The sequence below is a fragment of the Pelodiscus sinensis genome, chromosome 1, assembly GCF_049634645.1.
Source record: "Pelodiscus sinensis isolate JC-2024 chromosome 1, ASM4963464v1, whole genome shotgun sequence".
Classification (NCBI taxonomy): Eukaryota; Metazoa; Chordata; order Testudines; family Trionychidae; genus Pelodiscus; species Pelodiscus sinensis.
Genome location: NC_134711.1, coordinates 61,967,160 through 61,991,714, shown reverse-complemented (window position 1 = coordinate 61,991,714; position 24,555 = coordinate 61,967,160). Strand labels below are relative to the sequence as shown.

Genomic DNA, 24,555 nt, shown 5'->3' with positions numbered 1-24,555 from the left:
ATCATCTACACTTAAAATGAGGAAAGCTTGTCTGTGCCTGCTCTGTACCAACTCCTTGAATCTACCAGTCATAGGAAACACAAACACTTCCCTGTTAATATATGCAGGCCCTCTGCAGGCTAGTGATAGGCATGCTTCAATCCCCAAGCTCTCTGTGCATCTCAGTGTCCAGCTCTTGTTCCATTGCACCCTCATTATATTCATAGATTCACTGCTCCCAAAAAAGCAGTACACTACAGCTTACCAGTTTCACCTCAGGTCACTAGCTATTTAAATACAGCACTTAGAGATACATTTTATAGTGAAAACAGTTACATGTACAATAAAATCCTAACACACATTCTAAAACCTATACTTAACTCACACGAAAAGTCCTTGCACTGTTTTTCAGCCAGTGACTTTTATGACATGAATGACTTTTATTCATGTCATCCTTTATTCATGAGTCAACACACATTGTCAGCTTTTCACTTTAGTGTTAATATGCTATTTTCAAAGCATCCCTTTGAGCTGCTCTAAGATGTGTGTTCATAACACAGTGCAATGCTGATCAGTAGCATGCTTTCTGACAGAGATGGCTCAGTGGTACGTTGTTTGAAAAGCAACTGGCAAGCTAGTAGGATCAGGGGAACGGACATCTCCATGCTCCAGGAAAAAGTGGGGCCTCAAGTGGAAAGGGTGAGCTGGGAGCAACCAGCACTCCCCACATCGCCTTCAGAGCCTCACAGTGCTCTGGCAGTGATTTAAAGGGCCTGGGGCTCTGGCTGTTGCTACAGTAGAAAATGTTGGTGGCCAGGAGCCCCGTGGTCCTTTGAATTGCCAATAGGGTTGCCAGGTGTCCAGTTTTTAACCGAACACTCCAGTATTTGAGCTTTCTGTTTGGGAAAAAAATTGAGAAACTATAATTGAGTAAATAGAACTGTGCAGTATTTTCTCAATCAAATGTAATGTAGATTGTGATGTAAGGTCAAGTGTGTCCAGTATTTTTGTTGAAACCATCTGGCAACCCTAATTGTCAGGCCCTGGGGCATCTGTCCCTTGGTCCCACCCCCTTTGGCAGGCCTAAGTACAGAGGCATAGCGAGGGTGTTATGCACACGGGGGCAAAGGCAAAATCTGCACACACCCCCGCCGCCGCCGCCGCCGCCACCGCCACCGCATGGCAAAACCCCAAACCTGGCACCCAGCTGAGCCCAACCCTGGGAGGATGGGGGAGGGAGCTTGTATCATGTCTTACCCGACCCCCTCCAGTTTGAGACTGGGCCCCACATGCACTAACTCTCCAGCAGAGGTGGAGGGGGATGAGGCAGGGGGCAGAGAGGCGGGGAGGAGGCAACTCCAGCCAGTGGTGGCAGGCAGAGGAGGAGCAGGCGAGCAGAGAGATGACAGAGGGAGTGGAGGGGGACTATATTGGCACCCCACTAACATGGCATTTGGGGTCAACTCCCCCTGCACCCTCCTCACTACACCACTGTAAATAATCCACCTCTTAGGATATTTATTGTTTAACAAATTACTTATTTTACTAACTACAGACATATAAATTATAAAGTTTTGTGGTTTACATTCTGTTAAATAATGTTTTCTCTTCAATTTGTTCAGATCCTGTTCTCATTAAGTTAATGTCTTTTACATTAACAAATGTCAAATTCTTAAACTATGTAAGTTTTATAAAACATGAGAGAAATAAATGTTATACACCTAAATATGAATTTCATCACTATATTTCAATCAATCATTTAAAACCACTGTTATAGCAAATGAGTAATTCGTTGCTTTAATGCAGGGGTCTCCAAACTTTTCAGCCCGAGGGCCGCATTAACTATCAAACAGCAGTTCGGGGGCCGACTACACACTTGAGGTCCAAATAAAAAACAATCAAAACATGGATGTTGTTTTTAATTATTTATTTAATATTATTTTATTCAGTTATTATTTAATAACACATTGATACACTACACATGAACACCTGTATTAGTGTGAATGGTGAAATTGTTTCCTGGATGCCAAAATAGCAGACATTTCTGGCTTTAGATTTGTTGTCCCTAACATCAACAGTGACCTGAGATTATCATCGGACAAGTTTGTTCTCAAATTGTTCTTCACATATTTCATTCTTGAAAATGTTTGTTCACACAGGTATGTTGTTCCAAAGATTGAAAGGTACCTTGATGCAAAAGTTTTGACATTAGGAAAGTCTTCCTTGGGCAAAAACTGGTAAAAACCCACCAGTCCTATTTTGAACTTGTCCCTAAGGAGGTCATTTGCTTGCAACTCAATGACTTCCAGCTGCAGTTCATCTGGGCAACTGGCCACATCTGCTTCAAATGGGTTTTGAAACAATCTCACTTCTTCTGCCTTTGAATCCAAGTCAGAAAACCGCTGCTGAAACTGCAGCTGGAGGTCTTTGATGATCTCGCATGCAAATGACGTGGGGAACTCAGCTGTTGCTTCAGCCATGAAGACCTTGCACTGCTGAAAGTGCGTCAAGTTGTTGGCCTGTACTTGTTCCAAAAACAAGACAAGTTTGGATCTGAAGGCCTTTAGGTGGGTGTATAGATCAGAAACTAGATTTTGCTCTCCTTGTAGTTTTAGGTTCAGAAAATTTAAATGACTAGTTATGTCTGCAGCAAAAGCCAATTTCCATACCCACTCTTCATCAGACAGTAAAGGCTGTGGCTTGCCTTTACTTTCCAGGAAGTCACCTATTTCCTTTCTTAACTTAAATACTCTGCTCAGAACTTTCTCACAACTAAGCCATCTTACTGCTGTGTAATATGGTAAATCTTGCGATTCTGTGTCTGTATCTTTCAACATGTCTCTGAACTGTCTATGGTTGAGCCCATGTGACCTTATTAAATTCACCATCTTCACCACAGGATTCAGTACACTGCTAATGTCCACATATTTAGCACACAAAGCTTGCTGGTGAATAATACAGTGCAGGAACATTGGTTGTATAATGTTTTTCTCATTACACATCTGCTTCACTTGTCCAACCAAGCCTTTCTTTATGCCACTCATGTTCTTTCCTCCATCAACAGTCAGGCAACTGAGGTTAGTCCAGTCCAAGTTATAATCAGCAAATGTTTTTTTCAACTCATTGAATATATCCTCTCCGGTAACAGTGCCATACATGCTATGTAGGGAAGCCAGCTCTTGTGTTATGTTCATGTCTTCATCCACACCTCTAATGAACACAAGCAGTTGAGAGGTGGAGCAGCTGTCCAGCGATTCATCCATTGCAATTGAAAAATGGCAAAACTTGCTTGCATTTTTCGCTATTTGAGTCACAATGTTTTCACCCATGTCTGCAACACGGCGGGCAATGGTATTCGCACCCAAAGCTACATTTTCAAATTGTTTTGACTTTTCTGGGCAAAGTTCCTCAGCCACTTCCAACAAACATTCCTTCACTACTTCACCATCTGTAAAGGGTTTGCCACTTTTAGCCAGGACGTAGGCAACTTTATAACTGGCCTTAGTTAAGGATTCATTTTCATTTGAGGATTTACTGAACAATGTCCTCTGAGATTTGAGTTGATTTTGTAATTTAGAAAATTTTTCGGCACGGACTTTACCCTTCAACTGTACATATTTCTCCTGATGTTTGCTTTGATGATGACGGCGCAGGTTGTATTCTTTCATCACAGCCACGGTTTCGTTGCAAATCACACACAATGCTTTCTCGCCGGATTTGATGAAGAAGTATTTCAAACTCCATTCTTCTTGAAATTGCCGACACTCATCGTCTATTTTTCTTTTCCTCTTCTCGGCCATTGCTGGGCACTAAAATAAAGTGAATTCAACATGAATAAATAATGAAACTGAAAGTATCTTGCACACAATATCGCTCAAAAAACCTGATTATGCGAACTAATTTTGTCGCAATAATAGCTGCAAATGACCCGAAACAATTTTTAAAAATTCTTATGATTTCTTAAGTTAAACTTACCTGAATATAGTGTGCAAATATATCCACTTATGGTAGAGAGATTGTTGCTTTTAATGTTTCCTCTTCAGAATATTCGCCTGCGAATCCGTTTCTCCCGGAAGGGGGGGGGGCTTTTCCCCCTGCTCTCCCCTTCCTCTGCACGCTGTCCTCCCCTCCTGCTTGCCACCGCTCACTCCTTCCCCCCCCCAGGCGGAAGGGGTCACCTTTTTAAAGTTCCCGCCGGGGTTCACATTCCCCCGCACGTCGCCGGGCGGGCGTTACCACCACCGCCCATCCTGCCCCCTGATTGGCCGGCTGCCCTGTCAGTCTGGGCGGGGGAACGCCGCCCGTGCTAACCCCCGCCCCCTGCGCCGTTTGCCGCCGCGCGGCCGCTTGTCAGCGGAGCGGCCCGCTTCTCCTGCCCCGGCGCGGCGTGAGTACACGCCGCACACCCCTGACAGGGCCCTCCCCCCGCGGCAAGAAGGGCCCGTTCGGCGGCGCCCCAGGGACGATCTCAAAGGGCCGGATGAGAGGGCCTCGCGGGCCGCATCCGGCCCGCGGGCCGTAGTTTGGAGACCCCTGCTTTAATGAATAAAAGGTAAACAAGATTTTGAGCATGTCAAATTTATTGTAAGCAATCTGTAATGCTTCCTAACTGCCTAGTTACCATACTTACCTAGTTAACCTAATTGTTTTTCATACTATCACACAGCGATAAACTACATGAGAGTTATGAATGTAAGGGTATGTCTACACTTGTTCCCTAGTTCGAACTAGGGATGCAAATGTAGGCGACCGAAATTGCTAATGAAGCGGGGATTTAAATATCCCGCGCTTCATTAGCATGATCTCGCCAGCGTGCTATTCCGATCACCAGCTTATTCTAACCAGGAAGTACACACCGGGACGTGTTAGTTTGAAGCAAATCCCTTGGTTCGAACTAACGTTACTCCTCATTTTTTGAGGAGCAAGTATAGATGTACCATAAGAGATGAACTCAGAAAATAACACTCAGAAAAACTTTAAAATAAAACTAACACACAATACGAGAATCACCCTCACTTTCTTGAAAGCACTTGAAGCAATAAGTAGGTTAAGGCTGAGGATACACTGCAAGAATGGCTTTCTGTCTGCCACGAGGACTTTTTCATTCAGGCTGCGGTGAGATTCTGTCCTTAAGTAAAGGAGAGAGGTCTCTCTGTGCTGATCTTTCAAATTTCACATAAGTCATTCAAATGAAGCCATAGATGTCAAGATTTGAGGCCAACTTTGCCTTCAGCAGACTGCCTCACCAGGTGTTCACAATCACAACATCTGAACATGTATAAGACTTTTAAATGAGAAAGCCATGTTAATCCCAAGTTTTTGCTATGACTGGGAAATGTGGGTGACCTATAGAAAACACCAGCATTGTCTTTGGAAAATCCGTAATAAAACATGGGGGGACCTATCACCTTAGTAATGCCAACTCCTTTAGAATTGAGGCTCTGATTATCCAGCACCAACTGAGGTAGAGGGGGCACTGTGTGCACATGTCTGATATATTTTTACCAAAATTCCTGCCTGGCCAGCTTGCCAAAGGAGAAAGGAAACGGGGAGGCCAAAAGGAGCAGTGTTTCTCAACCTTTTTTTATAAGCTTCAGAGGAGTAGCCGAGTTAGTCTGTAACAGGAGAAAATTAAAAAATAATAGTCTAATAGCACTTTAAAGACCAACCAAACATGTAGATGGTATCATGAGCTTTTCTGGGCGAAAGTGGGTTTTGCTCACAAAAGCTCATAATACCATCTACATGTTTGGTTAGTCTTTAAAGTGCTACTAGACTATTGTTTTTTAAGTTTTTCCTTTTGTTATAAAGTACTTTTAAAAAAAAACTTTAAGTACCCCCATTGCACCCACCCCTCCCACAGAGCCAGGCACACCAGCCCCCCATCCCAATGCAACTGTAGATACATCTCATTAATCTCTGTATTAATCATTTTCTTATTGATTTTTTTTATTTTAACTTTGTATCAAGTCCTTTTTAGTATTGTACTAAGTCTGTAGTTTATTGTTTTAAATCCTTTTCTATATAAATTTTTTGTACTTTCATATAAAACACAGAAACTTTGTATTGTCTTTTTACATAGAAACCTTATATCTTGTAGTGATAGAAATGTAGCCGTGTTAGTCCCGTGTAGCTGAAACAAAAAATAGGACTATGTAGCACTTTAAAGACTAAAAAGATGGTTTATTAGGTCTTGTTAGTCTTTAAAGTGCTACATAGTCCTGTTTTTTTTATATCTTGTAGACTTTGTACCCTCTTTTGCTTAATTGATTGTCCTTTTGAGTGAACAAGGTGTGAATGGATAAGGCATGAAAGACTAGCACCTCCCTGCACTTGCAATGGTTGGAAAAGGGTGGGAACCAGATCCAAGAACAATGAGAAGAATAATGGGAACTGTGAAATGGGCTCATTGAAAGAAGACTGGACCTATGGACGCCTTGGGAGTCAGCAGCAAGTGTCTGCTTTCGGAAGCTCCCTCTTTGAAGGCGAATGGGGCAGTATTAAGACAACTAACTGCATATGCATCTGATGACTCTCAAAGATGATGCATATGCATGGGATGACTAATGGGGTAGAACTGCATGAGAGTGCAGACACCATAAATCTAAGGCAGTGTTTCCCAAATGGTGTTCCCTGGAGCCCTGAGGTTCCACCAAGTGAAAATAAGGGTTCGGCAAGAAAATTCCATTAAAATAACATGTTATGATTTAAATAATAATAATAATAATTAATATGTAGGCATTTATGAATTTTATAGAAAACAATTTTCATTTGTGATGATCTCATGACCTTGTTTAGCTTTTGTTTATTATTATTCTTAGTTATTTGTGGTCTACTTTTTTAGCTCCATATAAGACTCTTATTAGGGATTCTGCAAAATTCATTCGAGTTGAAAAGGGTTCCGTGGCCAAATAAAATTGGGAAACACTGATCTAAGGCATCTTGCAGAGGGACACCCGGATTTCCTCTTGTCAACATGGGAGCATCGAGCTGGATCCACCCCTCCCACACCTAACTCACCTGGTGAGTGCAGTTAGGGGGGAGCAACTATTGGTAATAACAAGATGTGTGTGTGTGTGCCAGCTGCCTCGTCTCACAGTGTGTTCAGAGTGGCAGCACATGGCCCAACTCCCGGCTCACTCTGCTGTAAGCATCAGGTGGGCCTGTGCGACACCCTTCTCGCGTGGTGCCCGGAGGCAACTGCCCCGTTCTTCCCCCCCTTCGCTACGCCTCTGCCTGAGTAGTATGCCAGCGAAATGATAGGATGAAGAAACCATCATGTGACACTGCCTGTTCCATGAGGCAAAGCAAACTCTTCCCAAATTACCCTGCAGTCAGTTGCCCAATGGGGGCACAGCTACACAGCAGGGGTAAAGCCAAAATAAGCTACGCAACTTGAGCTATGTCAATTGCATACCTAAAGCCAAAATAGCTTATTTCAGCTTTTGGTGTTGTCTACATAGCAGGAAGTCCGAAAGAGCAGTCTTCTTCTGACTTCCTTTCCTCCTCGTTAAAATGAGGGTTACACTAGTCAGAAAAAGAAGTCCTCCAGCTCAACATTATTTCAACAGTATGTCAAAATAACTGCTTGTAGATGCTGACTACGTTATTTTGGAATGACTGACATTATTTTGAAATAATACTGCTGTGTAGACGTACCTTAGGAGAGTTACCCAAAATCGACTGGTCTCTGTGTTGATACAAGAGCAGTTATTGTGGATGCTCTGAACTGACACAAGGAACATAGCGTGTGGATTTTATTAAAGAGGTGGTTGTCCATTGGAATAACTTACTTAACCAAATGTAGACAAGGCCTATGACAAAGACATCCCTTTAGGGATATAAGGGACAAAGAAAGACTCTTATCTTTATCTTTTACCTTAGGAGACAAAGAAACCAAGCAAGTTGATCTCTGTGATGGGTCCTGACCATGCTGCCTAGAAAGAGCTGGAAAGCAGATTGTGACTGAGGGAAATCAGCCTGAAGAGAGACTGTAGTTTGCTAGATTAAGACTTGTAGATATGTGTTTTCACTTTTATTTGCTTGTCACCATCTCTGCCTTTCTTTTTACTTTGGTATCGCTCCATCCATTGTCTTTCGTTAATAAACTTGTGTGGCTTTCATTATAAATCATGGATGCCTATGATGCCTAGCGGGCCCTCCACACTCACCGTGGCAGTGAGAACCAGCATGACTCTGCCCTGCTGCCAATTTGCCAGCCTGCTGCACTCTGTTTCACCACAGCAGTGGGAAGCAGAACACACTGGGGCTGGGGCTGCTCCATTTTCCATTGCCATGCAGGCTGGAAGATGGGTAGGGGAGCAAAGCAGGCTGGGTCCACTGCTGTAGTGACTGGGGCGGGGGCAACTGCTGCTGCCATCCCTTGCTAGGCCCCTCCAGGCCCCCTGGGGCCCTGCAAGTCCTGTCCATAGGACAGTTGAGGCAGCTGCTACAGGACCTAGGGCAGCCGCCCCTAACCATCCTATGGATGGGACGGTTCTGAGTACTATGTACTTTCAGTAGAGTTTATGCTTCTAGACAGCTGACAAGTTGTAGTGATTTACTATGCCAGTAAACATGGCAAAACCAAACTCTTCCTCTGTGATGGCCCACTGAGAGGGACTATTCCTGCAATATGACAATTCTGGGGCAAATTCAGGGCTGGAAGGGTTCTAAGATCAGCCTGAAAAGAAAATCAGGTTGGGCAGAGCCACGGTGAGGTTTGTGGGCTGCTGGAAGGCTGCTGAGGTCCGACCTCTGAACCAAAGATGCACAGCACAGCCACAAGAAACCCAGGGTTACAAGGAATACAGTGACCTAATTGCTTATTGGCCTGAGCAAACCTTAAAATGTCACACACTTGTACACAGGCTTCTACTTGAGGGAACAGCTTAAGGGAATCCAAAAGGAATGGATGATTCAGAGACTGCTGGAGTCTACTTTGTGTCACCTTATTGTATTTAAATTATGTAATTGTTTACATATTGTGATGCAGTATGGAATTTGGAGGACACTTTAGGACAGGCTACTCAACTTTGGAAGCCCCAGGGAACACAATTATATTCACAGCACATGCTGAGGGCTGCAACTTAAGTGTGGTTGTATATACATGCAAATAGCTTCCTTCACACTGATGGGCATGAATACGAAGATTAAGGCTAGACTACACAACACGCAGGCCCCATTTAAGTCAGTTCTGTTGCTATTAATAAAATGCCATATTTACCCGATTTCCACCCATATGACAGCACTTTTACTGAGCACTGACAGTCCAGGAATTTAACTATTAAAATGCACGTCAACCGAAACTAAAATGCATATCATCCATTATATTAACTACTTTTTTGTTTTGGCTCCCACTCATGGGCCGGGTGTTGAGCCCCGTGTAAACCAAACTGCACCGCAGGCTGCAAACAAACAAATGTCTCAGAGGAATAGCTGGGTTAGTATGGAACTGTAAAAACAACACACAGTCTTATGGCTCCTTAGAGACTAATAGACTCATTGGGTCATGAGCTATTGTGGGTAAAACCCATTTCATCATGGGTTTTATCCATGAAAGCTTATGTCATAATAAGTTTTAGTTGCTAAGGTGTCTTAGGACTACTCACTGCCAAATATGATAATCTCATTTATATGTTTGTATCATCTTTGGATTTTGGGTTATGAATATGTCTGGCTGGCTGTATTATAAAACCTTTGTCCTATGTTTCAGGGAGACACCCACAGACAGTTTAGTAATGCGCTGTCTAGTGTCTTTGATGGCCCATCAAGGACTATCAGCTATTCAAATGACCCATTCACAAAAGGTAAGAGCTAGAACTTAAGGCTCAGCAAGGCATGTAGAGGCATGTCTATGGACAAAACAAAGGCAGGGTATGTCTACATTGGTACTTGTATGGTGCTGGCAATTATATGCTGCTCATATTTCACAGGAAAACAGATGGGCTGTGTCTACACTGGCGCATTCTTGTGTGAAAACAGCTGCACTTGCACAAAAACATGCCACCTGTCTACACTGGCCACGTGTTCTTGCACAAGTAAACTGATGGGCTGTGTCTAGACTGGCAAGTTTTTCCGCAAAATCATCTGCTTTTGCAGAAAAACTTGCCAGCTATCTACACTGGCCGCTTGAATTTCCGGAAAAGCACTGACGATCTCATGTAAGATCGTCAGTGTTTTTCCGGAAATACTATGCTACTCCCGTTCGGGCAAAAGTCTTTTTCCGAAAGACTTTTTGCGCAAAAGGGCCAGTGTAGACAGCACAGTACTGTTTTCCACAAAAAAGCCCTGATCGTGAAAATGGCGATAGGGGCTTTTTTGCGGAAAACCGTGCCTAGATTGGCCACGGACGCTTTTCCGCAAAAAGTGCTTTTGCAGAAAAGAATCCTGCCAATCTAGACGCGCTTTTCCAAAAATGCTTTTAACGGAAAAGTTTTCTTTTAAAAGCATTTTCGGAAAATCATGCCAGTGTAGACGTAGCCATGGTCTCGCCCCTGCCCTACACACTCCCTGTCAAACACACTGCATGCCTCCCCCTGCACTTCAGCTGAAAAGCAGCTGTCATGGTAGTAGGATGACCATGGAGCAATGGGATTGGAAACCTGCATCATGTGACACTGCCTGCCCCATGCTGCAGTGTAAACCTTTCTCAAAGCACGCTGCAGCTGCAATGCACTGCTCTTTGTGGCACTGAAAGAGCTGCTAATGTGGATGTGCTCCACCTTCACAAGAAGCATTGTTTGGACACACAACATGGCTCCATCTACACTGGCAGCTTCTTGCGCAAGAACTCTTTTGTGGAAGAGTTCTTGTGCAAAAACTCTTCCAGAAGAGAGCGTCTACACTGGCATGTGCTTTTGTGCAAGAGATGTGCTTTTGCACCTAGCTTTTTGGATTCGCAACCCGTCCGCTCTTGGTCTGTTCCATCCAACCTTATATACCCTGTTTCGATATTTCGGTATTCTTCCACTCACCTGACAATTGCTGACGTTAGACTTTTGTTGTCTCATTCTGCCCTTACAAAAACTTTCGTCTGCTCCATTTGGGGTAATCAGCACTTTGTTGCATACTGCTGTCTGAGTTACTTACTTCCCTAAAAGCGGGGTTATTGTTGGTCATTCAATCAAATTTTGTTTCTATTTTACATCTCCTGTATCTCACAATGCTGCCTTTCCTTTACACTTACAATTAAACTGGTGCTCATTTGACATATTCTGGGTAGGCCTCAATACCTTCCTTTCACACATCTCTGCTTGTTACCACTGTAGTAACCTTTCTACAAATGAAGCTCTGAACAAAGGATTAAAAGACCCATCCAAGCTATGGATGTGTTCCAGTGGCTATGGCTACACTCCCATTTTTTTGCGGAAGAAGATATGCAAATTGTGCTCCCGTTTGCATATCTTCTTCCGATTCTTTTTGCAGAAGAGGTTTTGCCGATATTTGTCCCTGTGGAGACAGGGCCAAATGTTGGAAAAAAAACCTCTTTTGCAAGACCCCTTATTCCTCATAAATCAAGGTTTATAGGGTCTTGTGAAAGAGGTTGTTTTTTTCCAACATTCAAATATCAGCACATCGTCTTCTGCAAAAAGAACCGGAAGAAGATATGCAAATGCGAGCGCGATTGGCATATCTTCTTCCGTAAAAAAACGGCAGTGTAGCCATAGCCAGAGGGACTTTCAAGACTGCAAACTCACTAGTACTGGCAGGAATGTGATGGACTTCAAAGTCTTTGTATGTTTCTGACTCTCCATTAAACATCTTGACTTTATTTTTTTCTTTATAATAAAACTTTAGGGCTGTGTCTACATTGGCAAGATTTTGCACAAAAGCAGCTGCTTTTGTGCAAAATCTTGCCGCCTGTCTACACTGGCCGTGAGTATTTGCTCAAGAACACTGATGTCCTACTGTATGAAATCAGTGCTTCTTGCGCAAATATTCTGATGCTCCCACTCAGGGATAAGTCCTCTTGCACAAGTGTTCTTGCACAAGAGGGCAGTGTAGATAGTTAACATTAATTTCTTGCGCAAGAAAGCCCTATGGCTAAAATGGCCATCTGAGCTTTCTTGTGCAAGAGAGCATCTACACTGGCACATCTTTTGCGCAAAGGCACATGCCAGTATAGACGGTCTCTTGCGCAAATACTTTTAACGGAAAAACTCTTCCGTTAAAAGTATTTGCGCAAAATCATGCCAGTGTAGACATAGCCTAGATATAGATACGAAAGGGTTGGCTGGCAGCATGGTATTTTGGGATAAGATCCAAACCTATACTGACCTGGTAATGTGGCTGACCTTTGGAGATCATGAGAACATTTTGGATATGTGAGCAGACGGTTTTTTGTTTGTTTTTGGTGGGTTTTTTGTTTTGTTTTGTTTTAAATAACTGTTCTCACTGTACTGGATCTAGGTGCATACTAGAAGCCAGAGAAATGGAATATAATAAAGGGGGTTGAGTGATTTCTTTTTTTGGCTTCCTGATAACTAGTGTGGGAGATCAGATGCATACTTTGGGTATGTCTACACAGCAACATTATTTTGAAATAACTAGTGTTATTTCAAAATAACTTAGTCTGTGTCTATACAGCAGGCAATTATTTCGAAATAATGTCAAAATACTGTCAAGCTGGAGGACTTCTTACTCCTCATACAATGAGGGCTACAGGAGTCAGAGTAAGAGAAGTCAGAGGAAGAGTGCTCTATTTCGAAATATGTGCTGTGTAGACACTCCCAATTTCAAAATAAACTATTTCAAAATAAGCTACGCAATTGCCGTAGCTCAATTTGCATAGTTTATTCAACTTAAGCCCTACAGTGTAGATGCATCTTTAGTGACTGGTTGGGAAGTCTAACTTCTTGATGCTCGCCAGCGTGGGGAGTATCTGCTCTCCTTTTTGCATCCTGCCTGACCCTGACATTTACAGCAGGGGCTGCCCCAGTCACCTTCAGTCACACATGTGAAAAGTGCATTTCATAAATATAAGGACAAAATATACTGATATACCAAATTCTATTTTTGGTCCAAACTAAAGGCTGAGTAAATTAAATGGATGCTGGGTATATAAAAAGATTTAAATGAACTGGCCATTTAAAAAAAAGTTTGACTTAAAAGCTATACATACATCTGAACTTGAAATATTTTTTTCCATTAATTTCATGGCAGGCAGGTCTTTTTTCTGTGCTGAGCTTGTAGATTAGTTCCTTTAGATAGCAGGCTAAAGCCATGTGACATATAAAAGGTGAAGAGGTTCGGTGCCTCTTATATAGAGAATCATACGTAAATTAATAGCTTAGAGCAATATCCACATGGAAATACTTGACTGATTTATACAGACATATTTAAATGAATGCCCTGAGATGATTTTCATATGAGAATGCTTACATACATATTTGATTTGTGTAAATGAGATGAATGTGCCTGAATCTACATGTACATTCTGGAATAAGAATTGGGTTCAAGTTGGATTCCTGAATATTTAGAATTCAAGAATTCCTGGGATATAGTTTAAGACACAGGTTTCTCTTGACTTTTAATGCTTATAGATCATAAGAAAAACACGGTGTCTTACATTTAAGCTGTCTGTCAGGCTGGCAAGGGAATATCATCCCCATTTTAAAGGCAGTGGGGAAAGTGTCTAAATTTTGAGTACCTCATTTTTGGCCACCCAACTTTAAATACCCTGTACCTGATTTTCAGAGATGGTGAACACCTGCTGTTCCCTTTAACTAGGCCACGGTATCTAGGGCTGGGCAGCCAAACATTGATACATTTCCCTTTGGAAAATACAGGCCTAAATGGTTTGCCTGAATCAATGTTAAAATTGGGATTAGAGCTCAGGTTTTCTTTTCTTTTTTTTTCTCTCATTCCACACAGACTCTAATACAGCTAGGTACATAAATGGCAAACTCTTGCTGCTATTCAAAGTCAGTGGCAAAACGGAGTAAGTCCAGGATTTCACCCATAACATACAGGTAATAAAACTGAAAAACAATCTTACAATGCATGTCTTTGAGAACAGACTTCCAGAAACTGAAAACTTCAGCAACATGAGACAAGGAGTCAATAATTACCCTGTCATAAGGCCTTCAGAACAAAGTTTTAAAAGTTATTTGAAGTCCTAAGTCAACTTGGTCGACTGACTTTTTTGCTATTATCTCTCAATTTTAATTCCACACAAGTACATGAGGAGGATGTACAGCAGCCCACTGACTGTACCGCCTAATGCACCGTATTATCACTGCTGTGATAATTCATGTCTCTGAGAGTATAATCTGACATGACACTAAGGAAGTTATTACCCTTCTGTCCATGGAGAAAATGTATTTCTAAATTTGAATGCAGTACTACTGTATTTTGTTGGGAGAAAATAACTATCTGAATCCCTAAAAAATAAATGGTCACTACAAACAAAAACAGATAATTCATACCATTCCATTACTGCTGTGTTCCTTTATATACAGTAGTGAGTTCTTCCTCTAGTCAGTACAGAATGCAAATGTAAACCTACTTGTTTTTAAAAAGGAAAAATTTAACTTCTGCTCAGAAATCAGTTTTCAGAGTGCTCTTGTAAATATAAAGTGCTGTAAATATGAAGCGTAAGATTAATGCCACTTGCCAGAGTTAAGTGAGAAGAGTTGGTCTTCGTGCATAGGCAGGTTCCTCTCTCTCGTATTTATTTTAATCTCGCTGAGCCATAAATTATAGACATGCCCAATTATCACTGATTTGCTTCAGTAAACTGATGTGGGGCTGGATCACTTCTACAAAACAAAATTAGGCCTTGAAATTATCTTACTTTTGGCTAGGTGCCACTCTTAACTATGGGCAAATGAGCCAGCTTCCTATGGAGGCAGATTCTGGCAAGAGCAGCCAGGCCAAACCTGAGTAGATTTGTGACTCTGCGAGACAGTTTTCAACTCACTCACATTTGCACAGGCAAAAAAGGCTTTCTATGCTCACATCCCTCCTGCCTGTGCACTAGCATAACTAAAGTTAGGGAGCCAGCATAGATTGGCCTAACACAGGGCTGGGCAAGATGTGGCCTGGGAGGCTGGATCCAGCCTACCTAACACTTTGATCTGGGCTGCGGACTGCACCTAGTCACTTTCTATTGATACTCTGCTGCTCATGCCACCAAATTTCTAGACAGTGGCTCAGGCAGGAGGATCCTCTTTAAATGGCTCAAAGCTTCCTGTCACGGTGCTACCCTGGCAGGGACCGGAACCGCGAGTCCTTTAAATAGCCACAGCAATCCCAGAGAGCTACCAGGCAATGCAGTAGTGGTGGGGCAGGGAGCCAGGAGCCCTTTGCTGTGTTTTTACTTCAAAGCCTCCACTCCCAGACAAGTCTGGGGGGAGGCTAGTTCTAGCACTCCAAGTCCCACCCCTTCCGGGGTAGAGCCAGCCCGTGACCATGTACCAAAATAAAAAACAAACATTAAAAAATAAGAAACAAATATATTTCAAATTGATACTGGTTTGAAATACTTATCATCATCAGAATTATCCAGGGGATTATTTGATAGTCTCTTGACTTCTTTGGTTTTTTGGGTTTTTTTTTTTTTAATTCTTTAATGACAGTCCCAGAAATGAATTTTCTCATACTCCTCTTCTTATGTTTTATCTGAACATAGCAGAAATAGTGGAACTCTAGAGTCTATTCTATTTTGTTTCAAGCAGGAAAAAAGGACACATGGGAGAAACATGCAATAGTAAAAGAGGTAAGTGCATATAACACGTATTTTTATATAGTTTGATCTCTAACACATAAAAAAATCCTAGTGATGTCTAGCTATTAACTTTTTGTGGATGACAGAGTAGACTGCTTAACTATTTCAAGCTTGCTGGAAGCATCATTCTGTCTAATATTAAGCTGATTTTCTTTGTTGATGAAGTGTGAAAACAAAGCTCTCTCTTAATACAGGGTCATCCTGACTGATGGCAGTGATAACTTCTTTCCCACTTCTTTGGCTGTATCTGCATTTTCTTCTAGAATCATAGAATCATAGAGCTGGAAGAGACCTCAGGAGGTCTGGGAACAATCCCAACTAAATCAACCCAGCCAGGGCTTTGTCAAGCCAAGACTTAAAAACCTCTAAGGATGGAGATTCCACCATCTCCCTAGGTAACCCATTCCAGTGCTTCACCACCCATCTAGTGAAATAGTTTTTCCTAATATCCAACCTAGACTTCTCCCACTGTAACACGAGACCATTGCTCCTTGTTCTGCCATCTGTCACTACTGTGAACAGCCTCTCTCTATTCTCTTTGGAACCTCCCTTCAGGAAGTTGAAGGCTGCTATCAAATCCCCCCTCACTCTTCTCTTCTGCAGACTAAACAAACCCAAATCCCTCAGTCTCTCCTCACAGGTCATGGACTCCAGCCCCCTTATCATTTTTGTCGCCCTCCGCTGGACTCCCTCCAATCCATCCACATCCTTTCTATAGTGGGGGGCCCAGAACTGGACACAATACTCCAGATGTGGCCTCACCAGAGCCGAATAAAGGGGACTAATCACTTCTCTGGATCTGCTGGCAATGCTCCTCCTAATGCACCCTAATATGCCATTAGCCCTCTTGGCTACAAGGGCACACTGTTGACTCATGTTCAGCTTCTCATCCACTGTAATGTCCAGGTCCTCTTCTGCTGAACTGCTACTTAGCCATTCAGTCCCCAACCTGTAACAGTGCTTGGGATTCTTCCGTCCCAAGTGCAGGACTCACTTTTCAGCTTTCAATGGGACCTTATTCTCCTTCTTTTAGATTGTACATATGTTCTCACTCTTCCGTTTAACTTGGCTTTTTCCATCTGCTTGATTGAAAATGCCTTTACTTAGATCAGCTGATTCACCTTGTTATTGTATTAAAATACACAGTTGCCAACAAGCTCTTCTATATGCTCCCCTAATATTTGCATTGCCTCTTTGATAATTTCTTCTAAAAAACTCAAAGGCTCTGAAAGAGTAAAAGTCACAATTGTGCACTTCATAGCCACCTCTAGTGATCTGAATATCAAAATACAGTAAAACCTGTATTCTCCAGCATGCTTGGGGATTAGAACAATCTGGTTATCTAAAAATTTTGACTATCTGAGGGTCCCATAAACCTAGGAAAAACCAATGGACAATAATAGTAAAACTCAAGCTTTTAATATTGGCAGTTTTGTAGTGTGAAGCAGTTGATCTCACATTTCTATTTTGAGTTAAAGATGATTAGTACTTCTTAAATAAAAAATTGTTAAGCCAATCATGGTAAACCAAGCCAGGCCTGTGCGCCTGAAGATGTGACAGTATTGTGGCTGGGGGCAATGCTGGTTAACAAAGTTTTCTGGTTAACAGAGTGCTGGATAACAAAGCTTTCACTGTAGAAGGCATTACATAGGTGTATTGCTTTCTCCCGATCTATGCCCCAAGCTTTTCCCTCCCCCACCAGAAAACTGAGTCCTTTACATCACAAGTAGATCGGACATATCCACTGGGAAAACAGATCAAGCAGAAGAGATGTTTCTGAGTGAGAAAGGCCCAGGGACAGAGGGTGCCCCACTCCATCATTTTTTAAAAACTGTGGCAAGACCTGCCCTGTATCACTCCCCATAAGGACCCCAGAGACATCACATTGAGGTGTGTTTACTTGCTCCTTTGCCTCTGGAATGGCACAGATGTGTAGAAGAGACCTGATAAAGATGGTGCACAGGGTCAAAAACTTTACCTGTTCTTTTTGGCCATGCATACCTACAATGGCACAATTTTCCCATGAAATATCTCCACTACTATAATAAATACATTTTGGTTTCATGTAGTTATCAACACTGCACACCAGATGTAGGCAATAAGTTTTGATGGGTGGCCACTCCAAGAATTTGGAAAGTGGTTGAGGGCTGCACTTTTCTATGATATGAATGGAGGAGGTGCGGAGTCACGGATGGAGGTTAGGTGCAGAAGGGAGTTTGGTGTAAGGGAGGGTGTTGGGGTGAAGGAGATGGTTGTGACCCAGGACACTGCACTGGGGTGCAAGGGACTGGATTGTGACCTAGGTCAGGGAATTGGGGTACAAGAGGGGGTGCATGTGTTGTGTTGTGAGCTAGGGCAGAAGGAGACTGATATGGGGCAGGAGATATAGGTGCAGGAGGGGGGCAGAGGATTTGGGTATGTGGAGTAGGGGGCAGGAGTGGGGGGCAGAGAGTTGAGGGAGGGAAGGGCTGGGGTGCCAGAGGCAGTTTCTGGCCAGGAGACTTACCAGCCAGCAGCCCAGCACTTTCCTGAAGCAGCCATGTGCTCTGTGAATAACTACTAGCCCCGGAGGGGAGGCAGCATAGTGCTTCTTGGCTGCCTGTTTCTGGCCAATGGGATTGTGCGGGGGGTGGGAACAGCTCCTAAAGCCTTCCCCCCTCCTCTCAGGGCTCACAGATTTTAAAGAGTATCTGCCCAGCAGCCGTGTTTCTGAGCAGCATGCGGGTGGGGCGAGACAAGCGGGGATCTTGTCTGGGGCTCTCCGCAGCATCTGTGGGCCAAATCCAGTGGCTTGGCATGCCGGATCTGGCCCGTGGGCTGTATTTTCCCAGGCCTGCTGCACACCCAGAACAATTAGCTGCTGTGTTGTGACAACACAGCTAATTTGTTTAGAAGTGTTTTTGTTCACCGTCTACTTTTTGCATGACTAAGAAAGGAAGGATCTCTGGGAATTGTGCAACAGGGAAATAGGTTTCTTATCATCTGATCCTAGGGCCTGGAGCTCCTCAAGGGAAAGTTTGAGAGCTCTGTTCTTTCCCATGCTCAAGAGACTGACAATGTTTTCCCAACAACCATTAGTCCTACCACTTTCCCATGGCATGCGTATGTGAGTGAATGCATTACTGATGGGTTGTGACAGGTAGTTAAGTATTTTTCTTCCTTCTCTAAATTGCTGCAATGTTCTTGCTACACTCTTCCCAGAAGCAAAGAGAAAATGCTGTTTTCTTTCCCTGATGAGGGGGTGAACTGATTGGTACAATGTAACTACATCTCAGCTAACTTTGTCTTAGTCAAGGTTTTCCTTGTCTTTCTTGAAGTGGGAAAAATAACAATAGGATCCTCTATAGCTGGTTTCAGAGGGTATGTCTATACTTGCACCCTATTTCGAAATAGGGATGCAATTGAAGACATTTTAAATTGCAAATGAAGCCGAGATTTAAATATCCCGTGCTTCATTTGCATATTCACGTTATGGTGTTATTTCGAATTAGCGCTATTTCAAAATAAAACGCACTGTGTAGACGCATTATTTCGAGAGAAAATCCTTCTCTCAAAATAACGGTTAAATCTCATTTTATGAGGAATAAGGATTATTTCGAGAGAAGGGTTTTCTCTCAAAATAACTTGTCTACACACTGCATTTTATTTCGAAATAGCGCTAATTCGAAATAGCGCCATAACGTGAATATGCAAATGAAGTGTGAGATATTTAAATCCTGGCTTCATTTGCAATTTTGAATGTCTTCATTTGCATCCCTATTTCGAAATAGGGTGCAAGTGTAGACATACCCAGAGAGAATAGCTCTACCAGCTACCTCCTAGTTTCTACCAGTCATTAGACTTTAGCAAGCCCAGCTGTGGTTAAATTAAAGTTAAGGACAATAATTTGCAAACAGCAGCACTTGAGGCACTATAAGCCTGAGAAAAAGGTCAATGTATAGAGTACTTGAGCGTGAACAAAGAACACTCTGAGAAGAAAATGTCAAAAGTTGGTTATAAAGAGCTTGATTTTTCTTGTGTAATGGAAGAAAACTTTATCTTATAGAATCATAGGACTGGAAGGAACCTTGAGAAATCATCTAGTCCAGTTCCCTGCACTCATGGCTGGCCTAAACATTATCTAGCCCAGGGTGGGCAAACTATGGTCCTGTACCCCGAGCATCCTTCCACACTTCAACCTCCATCACACCACTGTTCCCCCTCTCACACTTCAATCCCAGACCAGCACGCCCTCCAGTGGGAGCCTTCACTGCTCCCCACCCTGGATGTATCCCAATCCCTTGTCCCAGCTGGAAGACCTCTCTTTCCCTCCAAAACATGCAATCCAACCTGGAGCACTCTCCCGCACTTAGGATGTTAAATTTAGTTCAATCAACTAATCGATTAGTTGATGGATTTTCCATTGGCTAGTCGATAAGCAGGGCAACCACAACAGGCTCTTAATATATTTAAATGGATAAAGTGCAGCAGGGGGGACCCAGCGCGAGCCAGGAATGAGTTGTCCCGGAACCTGGCTCAGTTAGGGACTGACCAGCAAAGAGACAGGAGCTGGTCCTGCTCTCTGCATGACCTGAGCCAAATCTGTCTACTGAGTCACCCACAGGAACACGTAAGCCTCCAACCCCTCCCCTTGCAAAGTGAGAGAACCTCCAAGGAACCTCCAAGGAACCCTCACTGATATGGGGGAAATTGGACTCTTGGGGCCATGCCCCAAACTTAAGAATCAGACTTAGATAAGAGGCCACAGTTTCTAGGCCTGGCCCCAGCAGCAGGGGCCTTCCTACACCCTTTTGCCACCAGCTAACTCTGGGACCTAACCTCTAGGCCACCACATTGCCCGGGAGACCCGACCACATTCTCCTCTCAGGCTATGTCTACACTACCAGGTTATTTCAAAATAAGTTATTTTGAAATAATAACTCCTGAAATAAATACTTCAAAATAAGCTTATTCTGCTTCACAAGTAGGAGTTTTTATTTTGAACTAACAAGCCCATTATTTTGAAATGTGGAGGCTCACCATGTTATAAGGAGAGTTATTTCAAAATAACTCCCTAGTGTAGACATGCCCTTAGGGTAGATCTATTCAACAGGCCACAGGGGGCAGTGATCAATCTAGTGGGGGAGGGAGAGTGTCAATTTAAGTCCCATGAATTCTGGTATTGCATCTCAATGTGTAGCGCAAGGAGAGTGTTGCTGGCAAGAGTAAGTCTCAGGTCCGACACTGGGTTCTCTAAGTTCAAAAACACGCTGCACAAGTATCGGTCAAACACAAGCAGTTTAGTTCCATACAGACTTTAACTGTACCCCTTAACTAAAGAACAACATGATAGGAAAAGCGACATCTTACATCCCTTCTGCAAGCTGGGGACCCGGTTACAGCTGTGGATGAAGGGGGAGACCATCTAAGCTTCCAAGGCACTGGTACCAGAGTCCATTGGTGAAGTCCAAATTGCCATACTGTTGTGCAGCTTATATACAGGTTTTTACCCTGTTTAGAAGTTTGGAAGTTTCCGGGGGTTACTCATTGCTTGTTACAGTATGGCTCAGCCGTACTGCTTGTCCTTTGACTTTGTTTACATGATCAGTACATTTAGGTAAACAAGATTGTTATGTGTTCTTGTTCTTATCTATAACTTGTTTTTGCTACACTGGCACCATTGCTTCTCTTAAATGGCGTATGTTCCTAGAGGCTTGCTTCTGGATTATCAGATATGGGCAGGGGGAATGCGTGCCTCACCACCCTTATACTTCACACGTACAGAGTTCTTCCGCAATTAACCCATTGTCTCCCATTGAAAAACTGCTGCAAAAACACTACAGGAACTCTATTCAGTTACACTATGCATGTAGCTGAAGTTGCAATACTTAGATTGATCTCACTCTGTAGTGTAGACAAGTCCTTGGTCTTCTCTTCTCCAGATAAAGCAAATCCAGGGTTTTTTTTTAAAATTTCCCTCATAGGTCATGTTTTTTAATAATTTTTGTTGCTTTTCTCTGGACTTTCTCTAATTTGTCCATCCTCTTTCCTGAACTGTGGCACCCAGAATTGGAAACAATACTCTAGCTGAAGTCTAATAAGCATGGAGTAGAGCAGAAGGATTACTTCTCATGTCTTGCTTACCATTCTTCTGCTAATGCATCCCAGAATGATGTTTGCTTTTTTTGCAACAGCGTTGTACCGTAGACTCTTATTTATCTTGTGGTCGACGAAGACCTCTAGATCCCTTTCTGCAGCACTTCTTCCTAAGCAGTCGATTCCCATTTTACATGTGCGCAACTGATTGTTCCTTTGAAAGTGGGGTACTTTGCTTTTGTTCTTATTGAATTTCATGCTGTTTACTTCAGATCATTTTTCCAATTTGTCAAGATCATTTTGAATTTTAATTCTATCCTCCACAGCAATTTCAATTTCCCCCAACTTGTATATGGATTAAGCTACCAAGAGCAAATGAGACAAATGCCTGCATTTGTCAAAAATGTAGGGAGCATTGCTGAGGAACATGCAGGGGGTAAGAGGAGATGCCAGCCTCGTGCATGGGGGAGGATAGGCTTAAGGTAGAGTAAAAAGGGTTCCAGTGTGCGGGGAGGTGGGCAGGATTTCAGAGGCCAGCGATGTCTTCAAGTGGGCAGCTGTCAGGGTTTGAGAGACCAATAACAATCTGGGGACGAAGCATCTTGGATGAGGAGCTAGGGCCAGCCCTGCCCAGTGTCCCATTTTCCCTTTGGAAAATATGATATATACACATTTTCTCTCTTTTTTGGAGCAAGAAGCTAATTCAGCCACTCTGCATGCCACATGCATTATTAAAACTAGAATAATAAAAGAGGGAGGGTTTAGGAATCGAAATGTGCATGTGCTTTAAAACAAATGAGAAACAATATTGGCTAGTTAAGACTATAGATAATCAAGACCTCAAATAATCTATCACATGAGTTCAGTGATCTGAATTCCCACAGAACTAAATGCCATGTTCAATTTTATTTTCTACTTCCTTATTGCAAATATGAATATTGCCAATATTCACAAAACCAGAAGAATCTGGCAACATAGACAGCACTGCTTCCAGGCTTGTAAGCCATGGCAGAGTTTCAGCTTCCATTAAACAAATGGCAAACAACTTAAAAATTAAACACAAAGGTGAATATTTCATGGTGACTCCATTTGCTACAGGAGTTTGCTCTTTCACTAGAATGTAAAGAAAGTGACCTCTAGTGTCAGAAAAGGTATATTAGTTTTAAAGAAGTCAATTTGCTAGCATAAGGAAATATTTACATTGCAGTGGTTCCCAAACAGTTGTAATCTGGGCCACCTAAACTGACACAGAATGTGACTGAGAAGAGCATCGGTGGAATAAAAAGTGAGAGAACCACAGCCTTATTTCAGCGCCATTCTCTAAGGAATGGATTCAAACCCATGAAATTAATTTCACTCTGATCCCATGAAGCTTATTTTTCAGTAATATCAGGCTATTCAGGACAGAGTTTTAGTCTGAGAAAATAACTTTAACTGGCAAGCAGTTATTTTCCTTTACTGTTTAGAATGGATCTGAAATTAATAGTTTTCTTGCTTTAATAAAGGGCAGTTCCATCGTACATAGCTCTTGCATCATGCTAAAACACCTATGGATATCTGCTTCATTGATGGCCTAGGAATGTTTCTTTGTTTGCTACTGCTATGGCATACAGTGGGTATTGTAGATTTCATAAATAATGGATTTGTTGGGCAAGGAGATTGTAGATTTGAAAATATGCCTGATTCTCCTCCTTCTCCTTCACCAGTTCTGCATGGTTGCAACTCCACTTGTTTTACATACTTATCAGTTATATGAAATTAAAGTCAATGGGGCTCTGCACAGCTGAAGCAGTCTGTCCATACATTACAAGTTGCAGTCTTGATTTGCCACTGAGTGATCCTAGAAGTTAAAGTGAGGTAAAACTGGAGTAAACCAATGGTGAATCAAGCTCTAAGCCCCCCAAACGTGTCTCTACTCTTGAACATTCACTGTTTATATATTACATACTACTTGAATGTTGTTGATATTTCAGTTCCATGTGTGGAGAAATGACACAGGTATTTCCAACGTGTCTTTGCTCTGCACACTTTCAGGTTTCTTCTTTGGCTCAGGAGCAGGGGAAGCAGTTGATTCAGTGTCAGTGAGAATTATTGGTTTCATCTGGTCTTTGTTTCTGTCCGTATAGTTGTCCATCCACCTCCACAAGGTTCGAACTTAATGTGACTTGAGACCAGACCTCCATCTTATTTCATTTAGAGATGGATTCACTTATAACCTGCACTGTCTGAAAAGCTGTTAGTTTTTTGGTTCTTGGATGACAATATGCCTTTACTTTGAGAATGCTTGGGGAATGGTCTCTATTCCTTCCACAACCTTTGGCTGCAGTAGTTTGCTGGCTGATGGGACCAGTGTTTGGTTCACTTGGACACTGGTTTCTGTACAGGGCTGGTATTGGTGTATGTGGTATTTCGGGCGGGGCTTTTTTTTAAGGTATTGCACTAACTGAGAATCATTTTCCACAAATGTGTACTATTGCTTTTGCTTAAGCTTTGGCTTCTGATTCCATTGCCATTGGATCAAGGGTGGGCAAATACCAGCCCACGGGTCAGATCTGGTCCACCAGGGTTAATCCCCCAGCAGGCCTTCACCCATTATACTTATCTGCACAGCCATAGATATGGGTGATCGCAACTCCTGCCTGGCTAGGGATCGCTGTTCCCGGCCAACGGGAGCTGCAGGAAGTGATATCTTGGTCCACACCTCTTCCCACTGCTCCCATTGCAATCAGATTCTCATGTTTTATGGAACTACACACACTAACCCCTGGTGA

The 24,555-nt window shown here is 42.7% G+C and overlaps 1 protein-coding gene across 1 annotated transcript; it reads right to left on the bottom strand.

The window, feature by feature from the left end:
• Positions 1-1,885: 1,885 nt before the first annotated feature.
• Positions 1,886-21,151, bottom strand: LOC142829790 (general transcription factor II-I repeat domain-containing protein 2A-like). Its single transcript, XM_075931355.1, has 2 exons — positions 21,059-21,151; positions 1,886-3,788 (listed from the first exon to the last, which is right to left on the bottom strand). Exon 2 carries the CDS (start codon positions 3,777-3,779, stop codon positions 1,974-1,976), a length of 1,806 nt encoding a protein of 601 aa, XP_075787470.1. The 5' UTR covers positions 3,780-3,788; positions 21,059-21,151; the 3' UTR covers positions 1,886-1,973.
• Between the last annotated feature and the right edge of the window lie 3,404 nt (positions 21,152-24,555).